We start from the raw sequence: 24886 nt of genomic DNA on the forward strand, positions 1-24886 counted from the left end.
TTTTAACTATTCTGGCTGTCTTTGTGCTTGTTTGAACTTTTATTAGGGTTCCAATTAGGGTTCTTATTGTGTTTAGCTTTTCAGAAAGTTAATGTATAAAATTCCAGGTTGCTCTTGCAATAATGTTAATTAGGGAGCATGAAAGACTGATAAGAAATCTGAATGTCTGAAAAGATAGGTTTATAATAATGTTATGCTTTATATTAATGTCATATTTCAAAATTGTTTTCTGGTGAACAGTAGAGGGATGATGAAGACAGCTATTATATAATCTTCTTTGTTTTTTACTGCAGTAATTTGTCCAGCATTTAATTTGCATTATTCTTAAAGATACCTACCTGTTTTCCCCTTTGATCTCTTAGGCATTGACAAAGGATCCTCAGGATTATCCTGACAAAAAAAGCTTGCCACATGTGCATGTTGCCATGTGGATAAACTCTCAAGGAGGCCGAAAAGTGAAAGCAGGAGATACTGTCTCGTATGTGATCTGTCAGGTAAAAAAAAATCTTGGTTATGGCTAGATACTATTCAGGAGTTTTTGGGAGAAAATAAAACAAAACAAAAATCCCTCAAACCCTTGAATGTCTTTATTCTGTATTTTTAAAGAACGTTATTAAGTAACATATGCCCTAAATTTGACATAGATTCATGTACTATAAAGTCCAGAAGAGACCATTGATCAGCTAGTCTCACCTCTTGCATAACACAGGCCATAAGCCTTCCCTGAATTAATACCTGTTGGAACCAGATTAGTCTATTAGAAAAACATTCAATCTGGATTTAAAAATTTACAATGATGGAGAATCTACCACAACCCTAGATGAGTTATTCCAATGGTTTATTACCTGCACTGTTCAAAATGTACACCATCTTTCTAGACTAAATTTGTATAACTTCAGCTTCCAGCCATTGGATCTTGTCATACATTTTTCTACTGAAGAGTCCTCTTATGAAATTTCTATTCTCCATGTAGGGACTTATAAAACTGTCATCAAGTCATGCCATAACTTCTCTTTAGTGAACTAAATAGATTAAGCTGCTTGAATGTATCATTATAAGGCATGTTGTCCAGTCTTTTAATCATTCTTCTGGCTCTCCTCTGAACCCTCTCCAGTTTTTCAATATCTTGAAGTGTAGACACCAGAACTGGATATAGTTTTCAGTAGCGGTAGCAACAGTGACAAATTCAGAGATTAAAATAACCCTTGATATTCCACTGTTTATATATCCAAAGATCACATTAGCCTTTTTGGCTAGCGTGTTTAAGTGGGAGTTTACAGTCATGTGAGTACTCACCATGACTCTACATCTTTTTCGGAGTCACTGCTTCCCAGAATAGTCCCACATCCTGTGAGTATGATCTGCATTCTAGGCTCCTATATCTGACTTTACAGTTAGCCATATTGAAATACATATTCTTTTCATGTTCCCAATTTACCAGACGATCCAGCGCACTCTATATCAGTGAGCTGTCCTCTTCATTATTTACTACTACCCCAATCTTTGTGTGATCTGCAGACTTTCAGTGATGGTTTTATGTCATTTTAAAAAAAAATGTTAAACAGCATAGGGCCAAGAGCCATTCCTCAGGACCCCACAAGAAATGTATTTGCGTGATGGTGGTTTCCCATTTACAATTACATTTGAAGACCTATCCATTAACAAGTTTTTTATCCATTTAATGTGTACCATTGTTGATTTCTGTATCATTTTAGTTTCTTAATCAAAATGTCATATGGTACCAAGTCCAAATGCCTTACCAAACTCTAAGTATATTACATTAACACTATTACCTTAACAATATCAACCAAAACTGTAATCTCATCCAAAAAGATATCAAGTTAAACCGGATATATTTTCTGTAAACCCATGTTGATTGGCATTAATTATATTACCCTTTTTTAATTTTCTATTTGAGTCCCAAATCAGCCCTTCTATTGTTTTGCCTGGGATCAAAGTCAGGCTGACAGGCCTATAATTACCTTTGTCATCCAGCTTTCCCTTTTTAACTATTGACATGACATTCACTTTCTTCCAGTCCTCTGGAATTTCTCCAGTGTTAAAGACTTACTGAAAATCAAAATTAAGCCTCTAGAGAACTCCTGGACCAGCTCTTTTTTTTTTTTTTTTTTTAAACACTCTTGGATGCAAATTATCCAGACTTGCTGATTTAAAAAGTAGCTGCTGTTTAACATCCTCCTGAGTTACTACTGGAATGGAAAGTATTGTATCATCATCATCATGATATAAATACATCTGGCTTTTTCCCCAAATACAGAACAAGAATATTTACTAAACGCTTCTGTCAGTGCAGAAAAGGCAGTCCTATCACTTACATCTAGAAAGGAATAAATATTATTATTATTCTTAGAGACCTACAAAATTCACAGTCCATTTTGATCAGTTTCATGGCCAGAGGATTTTAAAATGGTCAGTTTCATGTTTTCAGATGTTTACATCTGAAATTTCAAGATGTTTTAACCATGGTGGTCCCTTTTCTGGCTGGGGGCTCCTAGCAGCAGGGGGAGATCGGACCCATGTCCCCGGACCTCTTCCAACTGCAGGAACCTTCGGGGCTGCTGCCAGCACTGGAGCTTCGTTTATCAGGGGGAGGCTCTCAGAGGTGGGCCTGATCTCCCCTCTCCCCCTTGAGAGATGCGAGGCAAGGAAAGGACAAGTCCTGTCCATTCCCAGCCTGGCAGGGACTTGCAACTAGGAGTCCCGTCCCCCCACCACCCGCTGTTCCCTCTAAGGATTCTGACTTTTTGTTCTCCCATCGTCCACCTGGCTCCCTGGTGGTGGGTGTGGTAAATGAGTCAAGTAGGCAGTGCTTCTCTAAGTCTACCCCATATGACAAGAACCAGAAAAGGCTCGGTCTCTTTGGGCAAAGGTCCTGTTCGTCAGCAGCTTGACAGTTTAAGATTGTGAATTATCAAGTGGTCATGGCCAAATATAACTTTACAAATTATAACTGATTCATAGCTTTTATTGACCATTTGCCACAAGAACATGGGGAGCAATTCCAGTCCACCATCTCAAGAGGGCCAATTGGTGGCCAGAACTGCTCTTCAAGCATCCTTAGATGCTGTTGGTGCTGCTGCCAGGTTCATCTCTATGGCACTGGTTATGTGCAGGGCATCGTGGCTCTATATCTCGGGACTTCCTTGAGACATACAGAACACAGTGGAGGACTTCCCCTTAGATAGTTGTGAATTCTTCTCAGAAACCGCATATGAGTTCTTTTTTACTCTAGAACTACATTATGATCCATGGGCATACATACACCTACAAATAAGAACATAAGAATGGGCATACTGGGTCAGACCAAAGGTCCATCTAGTTCAGTATCCTGTCTGCTGACAGTGGTCAATGCCAAGTGCCCCAGAGGGAATGAACAGAACAGCTAATCATCAAGTGATCCATCCTCTGTTGCTCATTCCCCAGCTTCTGGCAAACAGAGGCTAGGGACACCATCCCTGCCCATCGTGGCTAATAGCCATTGATGGACTTACTCTCCATGAACTTATCTAGTTCTGTTTTGAACCCTGTTATAGTGTTGGCCTTCACGACATCCTCTGGCGAACAGTTCCACAGGTTGACTGTGCGTAGAAATACTTCCTTTTGTTTGTTTTAAACCTGTTGCCTATTAATTTCATTTGGTGATCCCTAGTTCTTGTGTTATGAGGAGTAAATAGCACTTCCTTGTTGACTTTCTTTATACCAGTCATGATTTTATAGACCTCAATCATATCCCCCCTTAGTTATCTCTTTTCAGAGCTGAAAAGTCCCAGTCTTATTAGTCTCTCTTCATATGGAAGCCATTCCATACCACTAACAATTTTTGTTGCTCTTCTCTGAACCCTTCTAGTTCCAATATATCTTTTTTTGAGATGGGGTGACCACATCTGCATGCGGTATTCAAGATGTGGGCATATCATGGATTTATATAGAGGCAATATGATATTTTCCATCTTATTATCTATCCCTTTCTTAATGATTCCCAATATTCTGTTTGCTTTTTTGACCGCCGCTGCATATTGAGTGGATGTTTTCAGAGAACTATCCACAATGACTCCAAGATCTTTCTTGAATGGTAACAGCTAATTTAGACCCCATCATTTTATGTGTGTAGTTGGGATTATGTTTTCCCATGTGCTTTACTTTGCATTTATCAACAAAATAACTTTATCAAAAAAAGGTCTAGTGGGTCACAGACTGCCCAGAGATTGTTTCCTGCTCAGTTTTCTTGGTTCCATAGATCCACTGAATCCCCCAGAAAGAGAGACAGATTTCAAAGAAAAAGGACTGCCATCTGCTCTCCGTGACCACCCAGCCATCTTCAAACCACCCAGACTTTGGTCTGTTCCAGGACTTAGGTCTGCAGCTGAATGTTTAAAAAGTCCGCATTCTTGTAGAGGGGATATAGTTCATAGGGGCATATTGGACTCATTAATAGCCTTAGTGTACCTTGCCTTAGACAGATTCGTAACCTTATCGGATCTGGTACAGAAAGTTCCGGGGAGCCCTTCTTAGCATATGTGCAACATGCCTCAGGAATCACACTAAGGAACTGTTTTCAGTTCATGCAAGGTTATGTCTCTGCTGCTTCCAGAGTTGGCTCAGAAAGATCTACTCTCTGGTTAGAGACCTTAGACAGAAGATGACAGTTCCTCTACAAGTGAGGAGCTCCTTAAACTGGTGGAAGGGTCAACTCAGTGTCAGTTCAAACATTCTTTTTTGTCACCCAGCCCCATCAGTGACTTTAACAACAGAGATGCATTGCTGTTGGGATGGGGAGCCCACCTCAATATCTTCACGACTAGGGGAGACGGACAACTCAAGAAACCAGTCTTCACACTAATGTGTTGGAGCTCAGGATTGTCAGGAACACTTGCTTTCATTTCCTACCCCTCGTCAGGGGCAAATCAATCAGGGTCATGACAGACAACAGATCCTGCCTGTTCTATATCCATAATTCCTGTGTGCTGAAGCCATGAAACTATGAAATTGGTGCATGGTTCATCAGATCCAAATTTCAGCAGTCTACCTCCCAGGTATTCAGCACACTGCAGCTGATGTTCTCAGCAGACACTTCTCACAGGATTACAAATGGGAGCTAGACACCCACGTTCTCCACAGCATATTCCAAAGATGGGGATTGCTAGATGTGATCTCTTTGCCATCTCCAGGAACAGGAAGTTTCCTGTTTTCTGATCAAGAGGGGTCTGGACCACCACTCTTTCTTCTATCTTGGAAGAGGGGTCTGTTCTATGCATTTCCTCCAATGCCACTGATACCAAGGGTAATGAACAAGATCAGACAAAACAAAGTCAGTTTTATCGTTATAGTGTTGACCTGACCGAGACCAGCTTGGTATCCTTATCTGCTTCACTTCTGTGTCCAACTGCTGTTCATGTTCCTGACCATTCCTTATCTCCTTTCACAGGATGAGAGTTGTGTGCTTCATCCCAACATAGTGGCTGTCTGCCTTGGGGCATGGCTCCTCGATGGTTTACGGGGTTAGAATCCTGGTCTATGGCAGTAGAACAGGTGTTACTGAATAATAGAAAGAGATCAACCCACACTACTTACCCTCACCCTTAGGTTTTCGCATACATTAGCTTATGTGTGTGAAAAATACACTTTTTTTCCATAGTGTTCACGTGACCTGCAAGTGGTATTCTACAGGTTTAATGCATGCTGTATTTCCTGGAACATTTTTTTCTTGGAACTCAAGATTTTTCTCTACCCTCCCACCAGCCCCATTTTCAACCTCTCATTCCAACTTGTTTCAGCCTCTGTTTTCGAAAGGCTCATTGTGTTCTCTGGAACTCCAGAATGGTGCTCTTGACTAGAAGGATTGCAAAGAGTTTCTTAAGTTGCTCAGCCCTTTTGGGTTGCTCACACTCTCTGTGGTGTTACTTGTCTCTGTGTTGGTGTCTGACAGTTTCTTCTCCATCAACCCATTTTTATTCCTGTCTATGTAGAACCTAGCATAAACTTCTTAGCAAAATAGATTCAGTCTTGCTCTCTTAATTCCTCCTTCCATTCTGATTCATAGACTTCAAGGTCAGAAGGGACCATCATGATAATCTAGTCTGACCTCGTGCACATTGCAGGCCACAGAACCTCACCCAACCACTCCTGTAATAGACCCCTAACCTCTGGCTGAGTTACTGAAGTCCTCAAATCATGGTTTAAAGACTTCAAGTTACAAAGAATTCACCATTTACACTGCTTTAAAGCTGCAAGTGACTTGTGTCCCATGCTGCAGAGGAAGTTGAAAAACTCTCAGAGAGTCTCTGCCAATCTGACCAGGGGGAAAAAAAATCCTTTCTGACCCCAAATATGGCAAATCAGTTAAACCCTGAGCATGTGGGCAAGACCCACCAGCCAGAAACATGGGACAGCATTCTCTATAGTAACTCAGAGCTCTCCCCGTCTAGTGTCCCATCACTGGCCACTGGAGATATTTGCTGCTAGCAGGCTTTTCTTGTCCTTATCAGTCAGACAACTTTCCTCCCTGCATGAGTCTGAGTGGGAAGGGGAAGTTATATACCTTATTGTGACTGAAGTTCTTCAAGAAGTGTGGTCCCTCTCTGTGGATATTCATGCACTCCATGAGCCTGAGACTGGAGAATTTTTGCAATTAAGTGTCCATTGGTCCACGCCTGTATTCCTGATCTCCTCATACTCTGCACTGAAGGCATAAGGAGTGGGGCAGACCGGCCATCTCTTCAGTTCTTTCTTTACTGCGAATCCAGTCATGAGCCAAAGCAGAGGAGAAGGAGGGAGGTTATTGTAATACAGAGAGAGCACAAGTCTCAAAAAAACTTCATTTACAACTTAGTGTTTTGTCTGTTCCTTGCTGATGCACCACTGATTATTTTAGTACATTAATGTAAGGCTGTGATTTGGTATCTGCTTGTTACAATAGATTATTTGATTATAAGGCCAGAAGGGACCACTATGATCATCTAATCTGACCTCTTGTGTAACACAGGCCATGAATTACTTCCTGTTTGAACATGAGCATATCTTTTAGAAAAATAATCCAATCTGGATAAAAAAAAAATTACCAGTGATGGAGAATCCACCACAACGCTTAGGAAGCTGCTCTAACGATTACTGTAATGTGATAGTGCTGATTTAATATAAGGTGATCCCAAAATGTTTGCCCTCTGCATACTTTTAACTGGGCTGATGGTAACAGTATATTTTCATTGTGTATTTCTGAATTGACAGATGGGACTGTTTACTCTGTCTACTATTACTGATTTGCACACACAAGCTGTAATAATACAAGCTGGATTTATGTTCTTGAATTTACTAGCTAATGCCAGCAATAAAAGTAACCTGTTTCTTCAGATTTCTTGAATTTGTATTGGATATGTAATAAAATAGCTGAAGGAAGGAATCCACTGCACCCTTTTTTAAAAACAGTTTTATAATGTTGAAACATCTAACCTCAACACCAACCCACATATGACTGATTTTTTTCTCTTGGTTTGTTTTGTGTGTCCCCTTTCTTAGGATGGGTCAAATCTGAGTGCCAGCCAGAGAGCGTATGCTCCAGAACAGCTGCAAAAACAAGAAAATCTTACTGTTGATACTCAGTACTATCTGTCTCAACAGATTCACCCAGTAGTAGCTCGAATCTGTGAGCCCATAGATGGAATTGACTCTGTTCTCATTGCAACATGGTTAGGTAAGTATCTAAAACTCACTTTATCCAGAGAGCATCAAGAGGCAGAGTGAGCGGAATTAATGCACATAATTTCTTAGCAGAAGCACATTAGGGAATCTGTTCTTCAGGTCAGTCTGTGTTGGGGAGAGAATAGTTAGGCTATATCTACACTGCAGCTAGAAATTAATCTCCCAGCCTGGGTGTAGATAGACTCATGCTAGCTCTCTAAAAATAACAGTGTGTGCATTGCTATGCGCATGGCAACTTTGGCTGGCCACTCAAACTCAAACCCAGGGCTTTGGGCAGGCTTGGGTTTGGGCAGCTAAACGAAATTGCTGCTTATGATGCTGCAGCGTTTGTTAGCTCTGCTTGAATTAGCATAAGTCTGTCTACCCAGGCTGGGAGGCACGCTTTCAGCAGTAGATAGTTAAGCAGTGTGGATTAGTTGTATGCTTAGTCACATGAGTTGTCTTAGTGACTTGAGTGAAGTTACTCATATGAGTAAGTGCTCATCTGTATGAGTAAGGGTTGTAAAATCTAACTCTGTCTGACACCCTTTAGTTTTTATAAGTGTCAGCACTGTTGTTTCTTAGCAATTTAAGAAAAACTTGTGAAAACATACTACACAGTTACAGACTATGTGCTCTTTGGCATCTGTCCGGGGAAAAAAGAAAATTGCATCTCTGTTAATGTCTTTAATCTCCAATGAAAAGGTATATCTTTTCAGAAATATGGCAATAAAGACATTTTTCCTAGGCTATATCAGGCAGGCAGCTATAGTCAGGGACGGCTCTAGGCATTTTGCCACCCCAAGCACGGCAGGCAGGCTGCCTTCTGCAGCTTGCCTGCGGGAGGTCCCCGGTCCTGCGAATTCGGCGGCAGTCTGCGGGAGGTGCGCGGGACCAGCGGACCCTCCGTAGGCATGCTGCCGAAGGCAACCTGCCTGCTGCCCTCGCGGTGACTGGCAGAGCGTCTTTTCCCCCCACCCCCCCCCACCCCCCCGTGGCTTGCCGCCCCAAGCACGCGCTTGTTGTGCTGGTGCCTGGAGCCACCCCTGGCTATAGTAATCCATAGTAATGGCTCCTTCCTTCCTTGTGTGTCAGGCAAGTGGAACAATCAAGAAAGAGACAGCTGCAGGTGCACACAGATTCACCCATTTTCACTCCCACTGAGAGCGGTGCAGGTGCCTGAGCTTTTCTTAGAAGAACTTTTTTTCTTTAGATGATGTCAGAAAAAACTGTAAAACTTTTCCTAACCCACACAGAAAGGGCACCTCCACAGCTCCCTATTCAGAGGAAAAGTTCAATGTTTAGTAAGTTACTTGTAAATTTTCTCCAACAAAGGGTTTATTTTCTAGCTCTTTTATAGAAAATATGATATGAATATGCATATACATCATTTTTCATTTTATTTCCTCCCCAAAGCTGAGTAATTGGCCGAGCTGATGGAGGTTTTACATTCAACCTGACAGCATTTCTGTGTCTGTCTGTCATTGCATATGTAATGGGATACCTTTAGAACACTGCATCCAATCAATAGAGCTCCGCAAATCTGCAGATATCAACTTCATATCCACGGGCCATGTTTGCAGATCACAGATCAGATGCAGATACAAATTTTGTATCTGTGCAGGGCTCTACCAATCTATTCTAAAATATCAGGGAGTATTCTAGGCATCAGTACCAGAACCTTATTGATTTTTGGAGAAAATGGGAGACACATGAAGCCCCTTCCAGCTGTTTAGCACAGCCACAGCCTCGAGAACCTTTGCAGTTGTCTAGATCAAACTGATTGATAGCCCCATTATCACCTTCCAGCATAGCAATGATCCTCTCTCATCTCTGCCTATCCTCCCAATAGAGTTTTACATGTTGACACCCTGAATGTAACTGAGGGTTTGGCTACACTTGCAGGTGTGCTGTGCTGGAAGTTAAAGCTGTCTTCGTATAGCTGTGTAGGGAAAGCGCTGCAGTGTGGCCACACTGACAGCTACCAGCGCTGCAGTGTGGCCACATTTGCAGCAGTGTTGGGAGTGGTGCATTATGGGCAGCTATCCCACAGAGCACCTCTTCCCATTCTGGCGCTGTGGGTTGTGGGGAGGGGGCGGGTCATTCTGCTTCCTGTCCCAACGCCCCGTGATACATCGCTTCACATCCCAGCAATCCCTGTGTTTCCCTCAATGTTTGGCGCCATCTTGCATCTTTCAACGGTTTCTGTGGAGTGCGATTCTGTGTTCCGTTTCGGTCTGCGGGAAATGGAGCCCGAACTGCTGAGGAATATGCTGACGAGTCTCACCAGCACATCACGTTTGGCAGTTGAGCTATTCCTTAAGATCCAAAGTGACAATGAGGAGTCTGACAATGATAGCGAGTCACGTAATGCGTATGACACGAAATTGCTTGTGGCATTCACAGACATGCTCAGCACCGTGGAACGCCGCTTTTGAAACAAGCACTGAGTGGTGGGATCACATCGTCATGGAAGTCTGGGATGACAAGCAGTGGCTGCAGAACTTTCGGATGAGAAAAGCCACTTTCATGGGACTGTGTGAGGAGCTTGCCCCGACCCTGCGGCGCAAGGACACAAGATTGAGAGCTGCCCTGACGGTGGAGAAGCGGGTGGCTATTGCAATCTGGAAGCTGGCAGCTCCTGACAGCTACCGATCGGTCGGGAACCAGTTTGGAGTGGGAAAGTCAACCGTTGGAATCGTGTTGATGCAAGTTTTCAGGGCCATTAATCGCATCCTGCTAAGAACAACCGTGACTCTGGGGAATGTGCAGGACATTGTGGATGGCTTTGCACAAATGGGTTTCCCTAACTGTGGAGGGGCGATAGATGGGACGCATATTCCTATTCGGGTACCACCCCACCTAGCAGCCGAGAACGTTAATTGGAAGGGGTATTTCTCTATGGTTCTCCAGGCGCTTGTGGATCACCGTGGACGTTTCATTGACATTAACGCAGGCTGGCCCGGAAAGGTGCATGATGCACGCATCTTTCGGAACACTGGCCTGTTCAGGAAGATGCAGGCCAGGACTTTTTTCCCAGACCGGAAGATCACAGTAGGGGACGTCGAAATGCCCATTGTGATCCTTGGAGACCCCGTTTACCCGTTAATGCCGTGGCTCATGAAACCATACACAGGGAGCCTTGACAGCAGCAAGGAACAGTTCAACTACAGGCTGAGCCGGTGCCGAATGACTGTGGAGTGTGGTTTTGGCCGTTTAAAGGGGCGCTGGCGATCTCTGTATGGGAAGCTGGACTTGGGAGAAAGCAGCATCCCCGCGGTTATATCCGTGTGCTGTACCTTCCATAATATTTGTGAAGGGAAGGGTGAAAGATTCAGTCAGGCATGGACCTCCGAGGTTCAACGCCTGGAGGCTGAATTTGCACAGCCAGAGAGCAGGGCTACTAGAGAGGCCCAGCACAGGGCTGCAAGGATTAAGGATGCCTTGAGGGAGGAATTTGAGGCTGAAAACCAACAGTAATGTTTGGTGCCTTGCATGTGAGTGAAGTGCAGTGGCTACAATGTTAGTAGGAATCTGCGTTTCCTAAGCTGATTTGCAGTGCCTGTTTCTTTCCTGGGCTAAGGTATCTTTGACTTTCTGCAATAATAAAGACTCTTTTCAAAGCCAAGAATTCATTTATTGAAAAGAAAATTACTTTCTTGACACACAGGTTTTTGGGAACCTAAAAGGGCAAGGGGGTGGTGTGGGGAACTGTATAGTTACAGGCTTGAATATGTCCTGTCTGGAGTGCTGTGCAATGACTGCTGCACTTCAGGATGCCCACACTGCATGGTGAGGGGGGTTGAGTGCAGAGGGTAAGGGTCGTAGTTCTCAGGGCTGGTTGGTGAACGTACAGGTGTTGGAGGCAGCTGGTGGTGGTAAGAACCTGGATGCTGGGGAAGGGGGTTTTGAGCTGACATGGGAGCACAAGGGAAAGAGCTTTGGGACAAGGGCAGCAGGGGGGGCGGGGGCGGTAGTGCTCCGCCTGCATGGTTACGAGCGCCTGGATAGAGTCCGCTTGGCGCACCAGGATCCTTATCAGCTGCTTCGTGCTTTTCTTCCTCTGCGCTGCATTTTTTCTGGTGGATCCTGCTTTCCCTTTCCCTCCAGTCCTGCACTTTTTGATTCTCTGTGAGAGATTGCTGCATAACTTTTTGCAGCATGTCTTCTTTGCTTTTTCACAGCTTCTTCCGGAGGTTTTGTAGTCTCTCAGCCGGTGATAACACGAACAGCCGAGATCTCAAGGTTGCATCTGTAAAGCCAAAATGCAACACTTAACAGAGGCAGCATTGTTTATACCAGACAGAGTTATTCCCCCACAGTAACAGTCTTCGCAATAGCATAACTTTCCCATACCAAAGAGAGCGCACACAACCCACGGGAGCCCTGAAATGGTGAGTAAGGGGGACTGGTTCAGGGCTGTACTGGGGTTTCTGTGTATTGGGGAAAACAAACAGCTGCAGGGGGCACCTACACTGAACACTATCCCAACATTTTCCACAGGAGTTAATCCTGGAAGATATCTCGCTGCTGCGGGTCACCTGGGAAGCACGGGAAGGTCTTCTGCTGCAATGCGGATTCTGCCCTCGCCCCTGTGCAGCTTGCCTGTGTCTTGCAATGGTCCCCCCACCCCTCGTGGCACAGTGACGCGGCCGCGTTAGCCTGACTGGGACAAGGACCCCAGTGGCTCTCCCAATAAACTTGTGCAAGTGCATTGCCCACGCTCTGGCTGAAACTTTTGAAGAGATTACCGAGGCCGATTAGCGCGACATGATAGACCACATCAATGTGCTGTTCTGCATCTAGGCATGCATGCATGCAGCCCTAACCCTCCCTCCTCTCCCGAAAAATTTCCACCCTGAAAATAAAAGCTGCTTACCAGGAACCTGCTCCTCTGTCTGTCCTCCACCAAGTACCAGCTGCTGCGACTGGCTACCTTCCTCCTGGCTTGAGAAGAGCTCCTGGCTGCATGCCTCCTGGGACTCCGGGGTGTCTCCCCCCACTCCAGTACTCTCACTCTTGCTTTCCTCCTCCCCGCCCCCCCCGCTCTGAAGTGTCCGTGGTGGTCCTTGGAGTGGAGGTGGGGTCACCCCCAAGTATCATGTCCAGCTCTTTGTAAAAATGGCAGGTCATGGGGGCAGCGCTGGAGTGGCGGTTTCCCTTGCGGGCTTTGCAGTAGGCACGCCACAGCTCCTTCACTTTAACCCTGCACTGCAGCGCGTCCCGGTCATGGCCCCTTTCCAGCATGGCCTTTGACACCTGCCCAAAGGTATCGTAATTCCTACGGCTGGAGCGCAGCTGGGACTGCACAGCTTCCTCCCCTCAAACACTGATGAGGTCCAGCAACTCGCCATTGCTCCATGCTGGGGCTCGTTTGCCGCGTGGAGGCATGGTCACCTGGAAAGATTCACTGATTGCACTCCATACCTGGCTGAGCAAACAGGAAGGGGATTTTAAAAATTCCCGGGGCATTTAAAGGGCAGATCTGACGGTTGGTCACCTGAGGACAGGGCAGTAGAGTTCGAACTGATGAGCAGAGTGGCTGAACAGGCATTCTGGGATACCTCTGAATACCTCTAGAGGCCAATAACAGCGCTTTTGGTGGCCACACTGGCGGAACAGCGCTGCATCAGCAGCACTATAGTCGTTATTCCCCAGGTTGAGGTGGAGTACAACCAGTGCTGTAGCCAGGGAGATACAGCGCTGTATGTGCCTTACAAGTGTGGACGGTGAGTGAGTTGCAGCGCTGTAAAGCCATCACCAGCGCTGCAACTCTCCAGTGTAGCCAAGCCCTGAGAGCTGAATTTGTCCTCACAGACAGAAAGAAGAATAATGTTGGGGGAGTGGGGTGGAGGAAGAATGGGGGAGAAAGGAATGGGAGCATGCACACAGCCCCTGGCATGGGGAGAGTGAAGAATGGGGCACAAAGAACCACAGGTGAGGGGAAGATTGGGGAGTCCTGGTATGGGGGAAAGAGGAAGGAGAGGCAGGGGGAAGGTAGAGCCCCCTGTGCATGGGGAAGGGCATGATGAAGGTTTTCTTAGTCCCTGCCATGGGTGGAGAAGGGGCGGGGAGGGATAGCTTAGTGGTTTGAGCATTGGCCTGCTAAACCCAGGGTTGTGAGTTCAGTCCGTGAGAGGGGCCATTTAGGGATTGGGGGCAAAAATCTGCCTGGGGATTTGATTGAGCAGGGGATTGGACTAGATGACCTCCTGAGGTCCCTTTCAACCCTGATATTCTATGAATGAATGACCCTTCTATGGGGGAGGTACACAGAACCCCTGCTGAGGGTTTTGAACATTAGAGGATGCACTGAAACCTTGCTTAGAGGAGATTGAGGATGCTGGTGTGGGAGGAAGGGGAATGGGAAAGGGGCACAAAACCCCAGGTCAGGAGGTTGGGGGTACCTGATATGGGGTGATAGAGGCACACAGAGCCTCTGCTATGAGAAATAAGGGGGGCATTATGGGAAGTGGGAATGGGGGTGCACAGAGGGCTATTGATATGAGGAGAGGGAAATGGGGGACCCTGGTATGGGAGGAGGGAGAAATGGGAGCACACAGAACCCCTTTCAGGGAAGATTGGGAGGAGTTTCAGGAAGTCTCTGAAGATGGGAGGATGGCACACGAGCTTGAGGGATGCAAGGATCACTTGATGTGTGCAGTAAGCTTGCCCTACATAAGCTATGAAGCATGCAATCCTCAAGTAAATAGTTATGAGCTCCCGAGTGAGGAGAGAGAGAAATCTGGAGCTCCCTTACTGGGATCACTTCCCTCACTGAAGGGTGCTCTAAAAAAGCATATGCTCCCTTGGAAGAGGTAGCTTCTTTATCAGATCAGAAAGGAAGATGGAAGCAGTGTTAAAATAGATGTTTTATGCAGGGATGGATGCCTTGGAGGAAATTGGAACTCTTAATATTTTGCTAAGAGATATTGACAAGGCTCTGTCCTCCCATAATAAAATGTTAAAAAGTTTAAAAGGAAATTGGATTGTGCCATTTTGACTATTAACTTTCAAGCTGGTGCTATAGAATCATAGAACCATAGAATCGTAGGACTGGAAGGGACCTCAATAGGTCATCTAGTGCAGTTCTACCTTGATTGCAGTGGACTGAAGTATTATCTAGACCATCTCTGACAGGTGTCTAACCTGCTCTTAAAAAATCTCCAGTGATGGAGATTCTACAATCTCCCTAGGCAATTTATTCCAGTGCTTAACTACTCTTACAGTTGGGAAGTTTTTCCTGACGTCCAGCCTAAACTGCCCTTTCTGCAATATAAGCCCATTGCTTCTTGTCCTATCCTCAGAGGTTAAGGAGAACAGTTTTTCTCCCTCCTCCTTGTGACAACCTTTTATGTACTTGAAAACTGTCAGCATGTCCTCTCTCAGTCTTCTCTTCTCCAAACTAAACAAACCCAATGTTTTCAATCTTCCCTCATAGGTCATGTTTTCTAGACCTATCATAATTTTTGCTGTTGTTCTGTGAACTTTCTCCAATTTGTCCACATTTTTCCTGAAATGCAGTCCCCAGAACTGGACGCAATACTCCAGCTGAGGCCTAATCAACGCGGAGTAGAGCAGAAGAATTACTTCTCGTGTCTTGTTTGCAACACTCCTGTTAATACATCCCAGAACGATGTTTGCTTTTTTTTGCAACAGTGTTACACTATTGACTCATATTTAGTTTATGATCCACTATGACCCCCAGCTCCCTTTCTTCAGAACTCCTTCCTAGGCAGTCATTTCCCATTTTGTATGCGTTCCTTCCTAAGTGGAGTACTTTTCATTTCTCCTTATTGAATTTCATTCTGTTTGCTTCAGACCATTTCTCCAGTTTGTCCAGATCATTTTGACTTAAAATCCTATCCTCCAAAGCACTTGCAACCCTTCCCAACCCCATTGTCCACAAACTTTATAAGTGTACTCTCTATGCCATTATTTAAATCATTGATGAAGATTCTTCACACAATGTAGTCAACCTGTGGAACTCTTTGCCAGAGGACGTTGTGAAGGCCAAGACTGTAACAGGGTTAACAAAAGAACTAGATAAATTCACGGAGTATAGATCCATCAATGGCTATTAGCCAGGATGGGCAGAGGTGGTGTCCCTAGCCTCTGTTTGCCAGAAACTGGGAATGGGTGACAGGGGATGGATCACTTGATGATTACTTGTTCTGTTCATTTCCTTTGGGGCACCTGGAATTGGCCACCATCAGAAGACAGAATACTGGGCTAGATGGACCTTTGGTCTAAACCAGTATGGCCATTCTTATGTTCTTATATTGAACAGAATCAGACTCAGAACTGATCCCTGTAGGATCCCACTTGATATGCCCTTCCAGCTTGACTGTGAACCACTGATGATTACTCTGTGGGAATGGTTTTCCAGCCAGTTATGAACCCATCTTATTGTAGTTGCATCTAGGTTATATTTCTTTAGTTCGTTTATTAGACGGTCATGCAAGACCGTATCAAAAGCCTTACTAAAGTCAAGATATATAACATCTATTGCTTTACCCTTATCCGCAAGGCTTGTTACCCTGTAAAAAATGCTGTTTGGTTGGTTTGACGTTATTTGTTCTTGACAAGTCCATGCTGACTCTTACTTATCACCGTATTATCTTCTAGGTGTTTGCAAATTGATTGCTTTATTATTTGCTCCATTATCTTTCCGGAAACTGAAGTTAAGTTGACTTGTCTGTAATTTCTTTCTTTCTTTCTTTTTCTTTCTTTCTTTCTCTTTCTTTCTTTCTCTTTCTTTCTAGATTGGCACTATATTTTTCCCTTTTCTCGTCCTCTGGAATCTTTCCCATCTTTGACTTTTCAAAGATAATCACTAATGGATCACTAATCATTATGTCTGTGTCCAGTGGAGTGCTGACTTGCAAGAATGCTGACTTTGCATATGAGTTTCAGAACAATCAAAAGAAAATTCAGACCCTACAGTTCAGAGGCAGTGGACATTTCGGTAATGGCCCAGATAGAGCAGTTGAAGATTTAATCTTGTATTATCCTGAGGCAAAGAGAGACAAAAAGGTTTCCTGAGTTATATCCATTTGTTTTCAAAAGCCAAAAAAATTCTTCAGAAGATTATGCTAGCCTTATAGATATAGGACCGGGTTTTCAAAAGTATTCAGTACCCACAATTGGGGCTCAAAAGAGATTAGTTTCCATTTAGTCACTCCAAAATGTAGTGGCTAGATTTTAAAAACTGTTTAATGCTCTGTAGATTCTATTGTTTTCAAATTCATAAACTGCATTTTGCAGTGCAATTCAAGATGGAATTTTTTTTTTGTGTATAATATTTGTACAACAGATTTTTTTAAAGCATCTGTAGCTCTGCAAGACTGATCATCCATATACCTATTGCAACATCTTGTAAGATTAACAACCAAATACGTTCAGTTTGATATCTCCATGCCCCCGAAGTTTCCTTATTTTGCAGCATTTTATCAGGAATGTTCTCTAGCATGTAAACTGTATTGGGTAGTAAAACCAAGTCTTTTTTCCAAAGACCCACATTAAAAATAAAAATATAATTCTCACATAGTTGATCAGAGTTCTATCATAAATCTTTGAGTCATCTACAAACATTCCAGGCTCTACTTAGTTATTCTGGGATCTTTTCTGCAATACTGGAGGTGGCCTACATATATTTGTCTCTGGAATGCAACAGAAATTTGTTTTTATAGTGGCTAGAACGTCTTATTCAGCCTCATCAGGTAACCAAACAAATCATTTGACTCTTAAATGTCTTCTTGTTTTTACTTAGGCTATGTCTACACTGGGCAACTGTGCTGCTGTTGTTAGACGCTTATTACAGTGACGGAAGGGGTTCTTCCTTCACTGTCGTAAATCCACCTCTTTGAGAGGTGGTAACTAGGTTTATGGAACAATTTGTCTGTTGACCTAGTAATGTCTACCCTGGAGCTTAGGTTGGCTTAACTACATCGCAGAAGGTGTGACATTTTTCACAGCACAGAACAATGTAGTTAAACTGACCTAAATTTGTAGTATAGACCAGCCCTATATGTCTTACTCTCTGTTACATAGGAAATCCTGGCTTTCTGTCTTCTTGCAGTGGATCCAAGAACATTTTCTGAAGAAGAAACCCTCCCTTCTGGATAATTTTAGGAAAATATTGTGTCTGATGGATTAAACTTTGCTTATCTTTTCAAACAGCTGGATCTGAATTGAGCCACTGTAGTGAGAAATGTCATGTGAACCAGATGTCTTTGCAGAGCAAGTGATCAAAGAGCCAGAAACATCTTCAGATCTCGTATTTCACAGAATTGGGTCATTCTCCATTTAGCGAATGCTGCAGTGATGGCTCACCTCACTAGTCATGGCAGATGAAGTGTAGCCCTGCTCAGGGAGACATTGCTTATCTTGAAATGAGCAGAAAAGATTTTCTGTGATGTTAAAGCACTCCACATACTATGCTGGTGATTTCAGTCTCAGAGCAGACTAGTATCAGAGGGGTAGCCGTGTTAGTCTGGATCTGTAAAAGCAGCAAAGAGTCCTGTGGCACCTTATAGACTAACAGACGTTTTGGAGCATGAGCTTTCGTGGATGAATACCCACTTCGTCGGAGCAGACTAGGTCAGCCACTCTACTTTAAATGCTGGAGAACGGAACCTCAGTCCACAGGTATTACACCAGATTTGCAGAATGTAGATAACTCTAAATAACAGAGATGTTTGCTTGTAAGTTCCATCTGTAAGTTCTTTTATCTTTGGACTTGGAGTGGGGGGAAGAGGAATCTGACTAGTCTTAGGGATGTATAGATTTACTGTTCCTGAAAATCACAGCAAACTCTATATGTTCCTTCCTTTTTCCTTTCATTATTCCAAAGGTCCTGAGAAAGTATCAGTGACCAAATGAAACTGATTTCCACAGCCCCAGTGTGGCTCTGAATAAATTGGTTTGTGGACCTGACCCTATTGTCATCACCCAGTTCCATTACATCCTCTCAAAAGCAACCTATTGTCTCTCTAGCACCCATCTCAGGAGCCTATCCAAAAGGGTTATGATTTGTGGTACCTTGATTCTGAAGTGCTATGCAATGTCAATATCCTTCTTGAGTCTGAGGAAATTAACGGAAGATAGATTGCTGAAGAACCTTCTCCAGAAGACAATGAGTATCTCCTCATCCATGGGGTGAGGGATAGCTCAGTGGTTTGAGCATTGGCCTGCTAAACCCAGAGTTGTGAGTTCAATCCTTAAGCGGGCCACTTAGGGATCTGGGGCAAAAATTGGTCCTGCTAATGAAGGCAGGGGGCTGGACTCAATGACCTTTCAAGGTCCCTTCCAGTTCTAGGAGATTGGTATATCTCCAATTATTATTATCATCAGACACATAGAAAAACATAAACTGTTGAGCAATAGTCAACATGGTTTCTGTAAAGGGAAATCATGTCTTACTAATCTATTAGATTTCTTTGAAGGGGTCAACAAACGTGGACAAGGGGGATCCGGTGGACATAGTGTACTTAGATTTCCAGAAAGCCTTTTGACAAGGTCCCTCACCAAAGGCTCTTACGTAAATTAAGCAGTCATGGGATAAAAGGGAAGGTCCTTTCATGGATTGAGAACTGGTTAAAGGACAGGGAACAAAGGGTAGGAATTAATGGTAAATTCTCAGAATGGAGAGGAGTAACTAGTGGTGTTCCCCAAGGGTCAGTCCTCGGACCAATCCTATTCAATTTATTCATAAATGATCTGGAGAAAGGGGTAAACAGTGAGGTGGCAAAGTTTGCAGATGATACTAAACTACGCAAGATAGTTAAGACCAAAGCAGATTGTGAAGAACTTCAAAAAGATCTCACAAAACTAAGTGATTGGGCAACAAAATGGCAAATGAAATTTAATGTGGATAAATGTAAAGTAATGCACATTGGAAAAAATAACTCCAACTATACATACAACATGATGGGGGCTAATTTAGCTACAACGAGTCAGGAAAAAGATCTTGGAGTCATCGTGGATAGTTCTCTGAAGATGTCCACGCAGTGTGCAGAGGCGGTCAAAAAAGCAAACAGGATGTTAGGAATCATTAAAAAGGGGATAGAAAATAAGGCAGAGAATATATTATTGCCCTTATATAAATCCATGGTACGCCCACATCTCGAATACTGTGTACAGATGTGGTCTCCTCACCTCAAAAAAGATAGCACTAGAAAAGGTTCAGAAAAGGGCAACTAAAATGATTAGGGGTTTAGAGAGGGTCCCATACGAGGAAAGATTAAAGAGGCTAGGACTCTTCAGCTTGGAAAAGAGAAGACTAAGGGGGGATATGATAGAGGTATATAAAATCATGAGTGATGTTGAGAAAGTGGATAAGGAAAAGTTATTTACTTCTTCCCATAATACAAGAACTAGGGGTCACCAAATGAAATTAATAGGCAGCAGGTTTAAAACAAATAAAAGGAAGTTCTTCTTCACGCAGCGCACAGTCAACTTGTGGAACTCCTTACCTGAGGAGGTTGTGAAGGCTAGGACTATAACAATGTTTAAAAGGGGACTGGATAAATTCATGGTGGCTAAGTCCATAAATGGCTATTAGCCAGGATGGGTAAGAATGGTGTCCCTAGCCTCTGTTCATGAGAGGATGGAGTTGGATGGCAGGAGAGAGATCACTTGATCATTGCCTGTTAGGTTTACTCCCTCTGGGGCACCTGGCATTGGCCACTGTCGGTAGACAGATACTGGGCTAGATGGGCCTTTGGTCTGACCCGGTATGGCCATTCTTATGTTCTTATGTTTTTGGTGCAAACTATCTGACTTCTTTAGCTTTCTCCAATGCAACATAGAGCAAGATCTGTCTCAAGTACCATTTTCAAAAGGTCAACATTCTCAAATTTATTTGTGTCTTAGGATCTACTGAGTGCATTTCTCTCATCCCTTAGTAAGGTGTTTTCTAAAAGCAGCCAAGCAACTGAGACAGAAATTCTATGGAGTTCACTCCTCCTTTGTAGCTTACTGGTGTTTAAAAGCCTGTGTGAATTACTGACACTGTTTGCTGCATAAAAGGGAATTTTCCCATGTCTGTATAATCGATTTCCATGAGAAATTCCAGTGGTCCATAGGCTTATGCAGATACTGGTGTTCTTTATTTGACATGCAAACAGTTTTGTAGCATGTTAATTTTAGGAAAGTTGCTTTTCTAGTTCCTGTTTAGTTTGGTAATGGTGACTACTTTTTTCAGGAGATTTTGTTTTTACTTCTGGTAGTCACTGCCTGTCTTATTTGTTCTGAGGAGAACCCATTCGTATGGGCTACCTAATGTAATTTTATAGAAACACATTTTAAAGATAGAACATTTTTTGAACTTTGTCCTATAGTAATTACCAAAGCAACTGCCTTTTAAATTATTTATTTTACAGCTCCCCAAATTGTGCGACTCTCTTCACTATACATATAAATTGTATGTGGTTCTTGCCCCCAGAGAATTTACAGTCTATTTTGTCATATTATACAAAGAAGGGAAACCACATCTGTGGGTTTGAGTAGGAGGGAAAGGAAAGACAAAGCAATATGATTATATTTCCTAACCACCACATCCATGAATTGATCAGTTTTAATTTTAATAAATCTTGGTTATTCAAGATTTTTTTTTTTTTTAAATAACAAAACTGCTCAGCTGTGCTATTCACATACTTTGTTGAGCAACTTTGTATTCCACAATATCTTAACTGGAGATCAGATAAAGTGTGTGAATTAACAGCCCCTTATTTAAATCTCTGGATGCTGTGAATTTGGTATCAACTAAATAATTATCTTGTGTGGTATTGATGGTCAGAATTTGTTAACAAGGTTCAGGCCCTTGCTTGAAGTGTGATTTAGGGGAGACCAGGAGGGTTCTTTTTTAGAGAGCAAGCATATGGTCTCTCTCTCGTTTGTAATTTAAAAAAAAAAAAAGTGTCCTTAGTGTGTGATAAGTACTTTATCTCTCTCTCTTTTTTTTTTTTTAAATGTAAAGCATCATTGTTTGAGAATAGTCTTGCTCTGGCATAGAAATGGACTGGATGACGAAATTGATGTGTTCTATCTTTAGCCGCTAATTCTATAAATCTTGTTTATAGTAGTAATACTTGTATTTTCATTTTTTTCTTTACAAGATCAAAGTTTAATCACGCTAGTGTTTTGGTTATATATAGGTTTTCCTTTTAGGATGTCTATGCAGTCAAACAAACAATTTAACTTAGAATTATAGTAAGATCCCTATTATCTAAATTTAAGCAATGTTGGTAAGGTTATTTGGGCATTTGTATAATGGAGCATTACTGGCAAAAAAAAGTCTCTAGGAAAGGGAATTCTTTGCAGTGCATGATACTGAGGGTTTAGATAATCAGAATCTTTCCGTACCTTCAGTATGTATGGAGGTGAGTGCTGAAGTACATTTCCACGTACGTGACGTGATTCTAAAAGAAATTCACAATCTTAGTCTTTAGGTGGCAGCACCAGATACTATTTTCCTTTTGTTTCACAAAACCTCTGATGAGCAAAGGTATAAGTATATAAACTTTTCTGTTTGCATAGCTTCCAAAAAACGCTGATTTTAAGACTAATCTCAATTTTTTAAAGATAATATTAATTTTAGGTAGTTTACAGAAATCAGTAAATCTGTTACCCTATCTCCCATAGTTGCCCTAAAAATGGACACTCCTTATGACTTCTGCTTTGTTTATGTTCATCACTATAGTTTTTGGAGGAAAAAGCTGCCCTTCCCCCCGCAGTCACCTACAAAAGTTTTAACTTCAAATTATTTTAGTAACCAAACCAAAACAGTATAAACTTTGGTCATTCATTTAGTATTTTAAAACAGCAATTATAATTTCAACGGCAACGTCTTTCTTTTCTTGTATATTTCTGTCATACAAAGGTAAATCTCTTTGGTTTATCTTCACCATTACTTAAATTCTGAAGGTTTTTTTTTTTTTAAGGCTAAAAAACTGACCTGTAGTCCAGAGCCTTTAATGATAGTAAAGTGTTCAGTATGAAACTAAATCTGAAATAATTGGCAAGCCCATATGATTTTGCCAATGTCATGGAAATATAAGAGTCAAAAGCAGAAGTTTATTGCTTACAACTCTTGGGGCCTTCTTTTTTTAAAAAATGTATTACAAAGGGAAGAGGAGCAGTTTTTCCATTCTTTAAATATTCCATGCTGTGGTTTTGTTTACTAAAATAGGGCATTCTGCCTTGCTGTGGAGGATGCAACTTGGTATTCTGAAATGGATTAAGTAACCAAGTAACAATCCATGAAAGGAAATAATAGATAATATAGGACCCAATTCAGCAAGAAAATCAATTAATGTAGGCATGTTTTTTAAGCACCTGATGAGTCCCATTGATTTCAGTGAGACTATTCACATGGATTAAGTAAGGTTTACTTTGCTGAATCATCACCATGATTCTTCTGTTTTCCCCAATCAAAATAGCTAGTCAAATGATAGATTTTTTTCAAAAGTAGATTATTACCTATTTGTTTGAGTTTTTACCCATGTGTCTCTACCTACCTCGTCCCACCATTTTTCACAACCTGAATGTTGGAAAATCAGAGTTTAACTAAAGTCTGTGGACTTCCTCAGAAAGGGCAAAGTATGATATCCCTTCTTTCATTTTTATTTAGTGAAAGGGATTATCTGAGTGTAGTGAACGATCCTTTGAGAAAGAATTAAAGATACGTTTGTAATTGGAATTTACTGCTATTTCTACATTAAAGTAGCCATCACTACCTTTTACTCCATTTCTACATTTCCAACAAAGAGAGAGCATTCATATTGTACATATGTCCTTGCACTCATCGTTATTGTCTTAGACCTCAGATAGACCACCTTTAGTTTTTCCCTCTGAGAATCTGTCGTATAAAGAAAATGTTGAGGAGGAGGAGAGAAATTTTAAATAAAACTTTTATCTACTACTTGTCTTGCAGAACATTTGTCTTTTTCAAAGTGTACGGATGAACTTATTGTTTAAAAAAACATGCTGTCTCCCATAAGGGACCCTGTGTACCATGGAGTGTGCGACAGTTGCTATTAGAAATGTTCTTTTATTTCTAATGACCTGTAAAAATATATACTAAGTTTAAAAATCTAATTTGGTATGATGTTAGCCTTTATTCATGTTAATTGTCTTTGTGTAAAATATATATATATGGAGGAAATTCTTAAAATGCTCATCTTGGATAAGTTTTTAATTGAAATTAAATAGGTTAAACTGGTATTTTGTTTGCAATACACTTCTTTCTTTTGCTTAAATCTGACCCATTTATTAGTTATAGAAAAAAATAGTATAATGATTAAAAAATTAGTTGCAGAATTTTTTATTTTGTGATAAATTTAAATGGTGTTATACATACAAGTTTAATTAAATTCAATTTTGTGTCAAGGTGAGTTCTTTAGGTCTATAAATATTGTTTCTTTTCACTTGGTAAGACAAAGACTTCAGTCTTATAAAGAAGTGGAGCTGGATGCTCATCCTTTTCCAACTTCCCTAAAATCATTGCTAAATTGTTGGATTTCACACTTACTTAAACAATGTGAGATGACACATTTTACTTCCTTACTTCGCTTAATTTTCTTAAACTTTCACTTTATTCTGAAAATATTCCTTTTTAGAAATGTTTTATAAGACCTATTTCTTTTATAATAAAATAAGCCATTGTTCCTGAACATTTTGTCATATGTCCGTATTAGAATATAAATTTTGATGGACATTTATCTAGATTGTCTTTACCTGGGTTAAAAATAAATTGCAGATCAAGTAACTAGTTCTTTTTATAAAAAAAAAAAAAAGTTAAACACTGCTAAAAACACCTCAAGAAATGTGAAATTCACCAGCTTTACTTTGACCCTCAGATAACTAGGGAAAATGAACTTTGTGCTTATGTTTTGGGTTTTTTTTCTTTTTATTGAGTCAGTATTTTTAGGATTTTTTTTATATATTGTTTAAATTCTTGGGTTCTGGCTACCAGAAATAAATCATCTTGTCTCCAACACTGCCTTTTTAAATGCTGCTCCTGAATTTTAACCACTGCATTAGATTGAAACCTACATGCTGTTAACCACTGAGCCAAAATGAAATCGACCACTGCATTGAAATCAGAGTTGGCAGTTGTATACGGACTTGAAGGAGTTGGTAATAGCAGTGCACCCGTGTTTCTTTAATGGGGTTTTTATTCTCTGTT

At 41.8% G+C, this 24886-nt stretch overlaps 1 protein-coding gene across 10 annotated transcripts in view; it reads left to right on the forward strand.

Annotated features, from left to right (window-relative positions):
- The window catches only part of POLA1 (DNA polymerase alpha 1, catalytic subunit), a 348901-nt gene that overhangs the window by 160595 nt on the left and 163420 nt on the right, over window positions 1-24886 (forward strand). For all 10 annotated transcript variants that reach the window (XM_039494489.1, XM_039494508.1, XM_039494498.1 and 7 more), the window contains exons 31-32: window positions 363-494; window positions 7534-7708. In XM_039494489.1, coding sequence (XP_039350423.1) covers window positions 363-494; window positions 7534-7708 — 307 coding nt within the window. The remainder of the gene's footprint in view (window positions 1-362; window positions 495-7533; window positions 7709-24886) is intronic.

The sequence above is a fragment of the Mauremys reevesii genome, linkage group 1 (assembly GCF_016161935.1).
Source record: "Mauremys reevesii isolate NIE-2019 linkage group 1, ASM1616193v1, whole genome shotgun sequence".
Lineage (NCBI taxonomy): Eukaryota > Metazoa > Chordata > Testudines > Geoemydidae > Mauremys > Mauremys reevesii.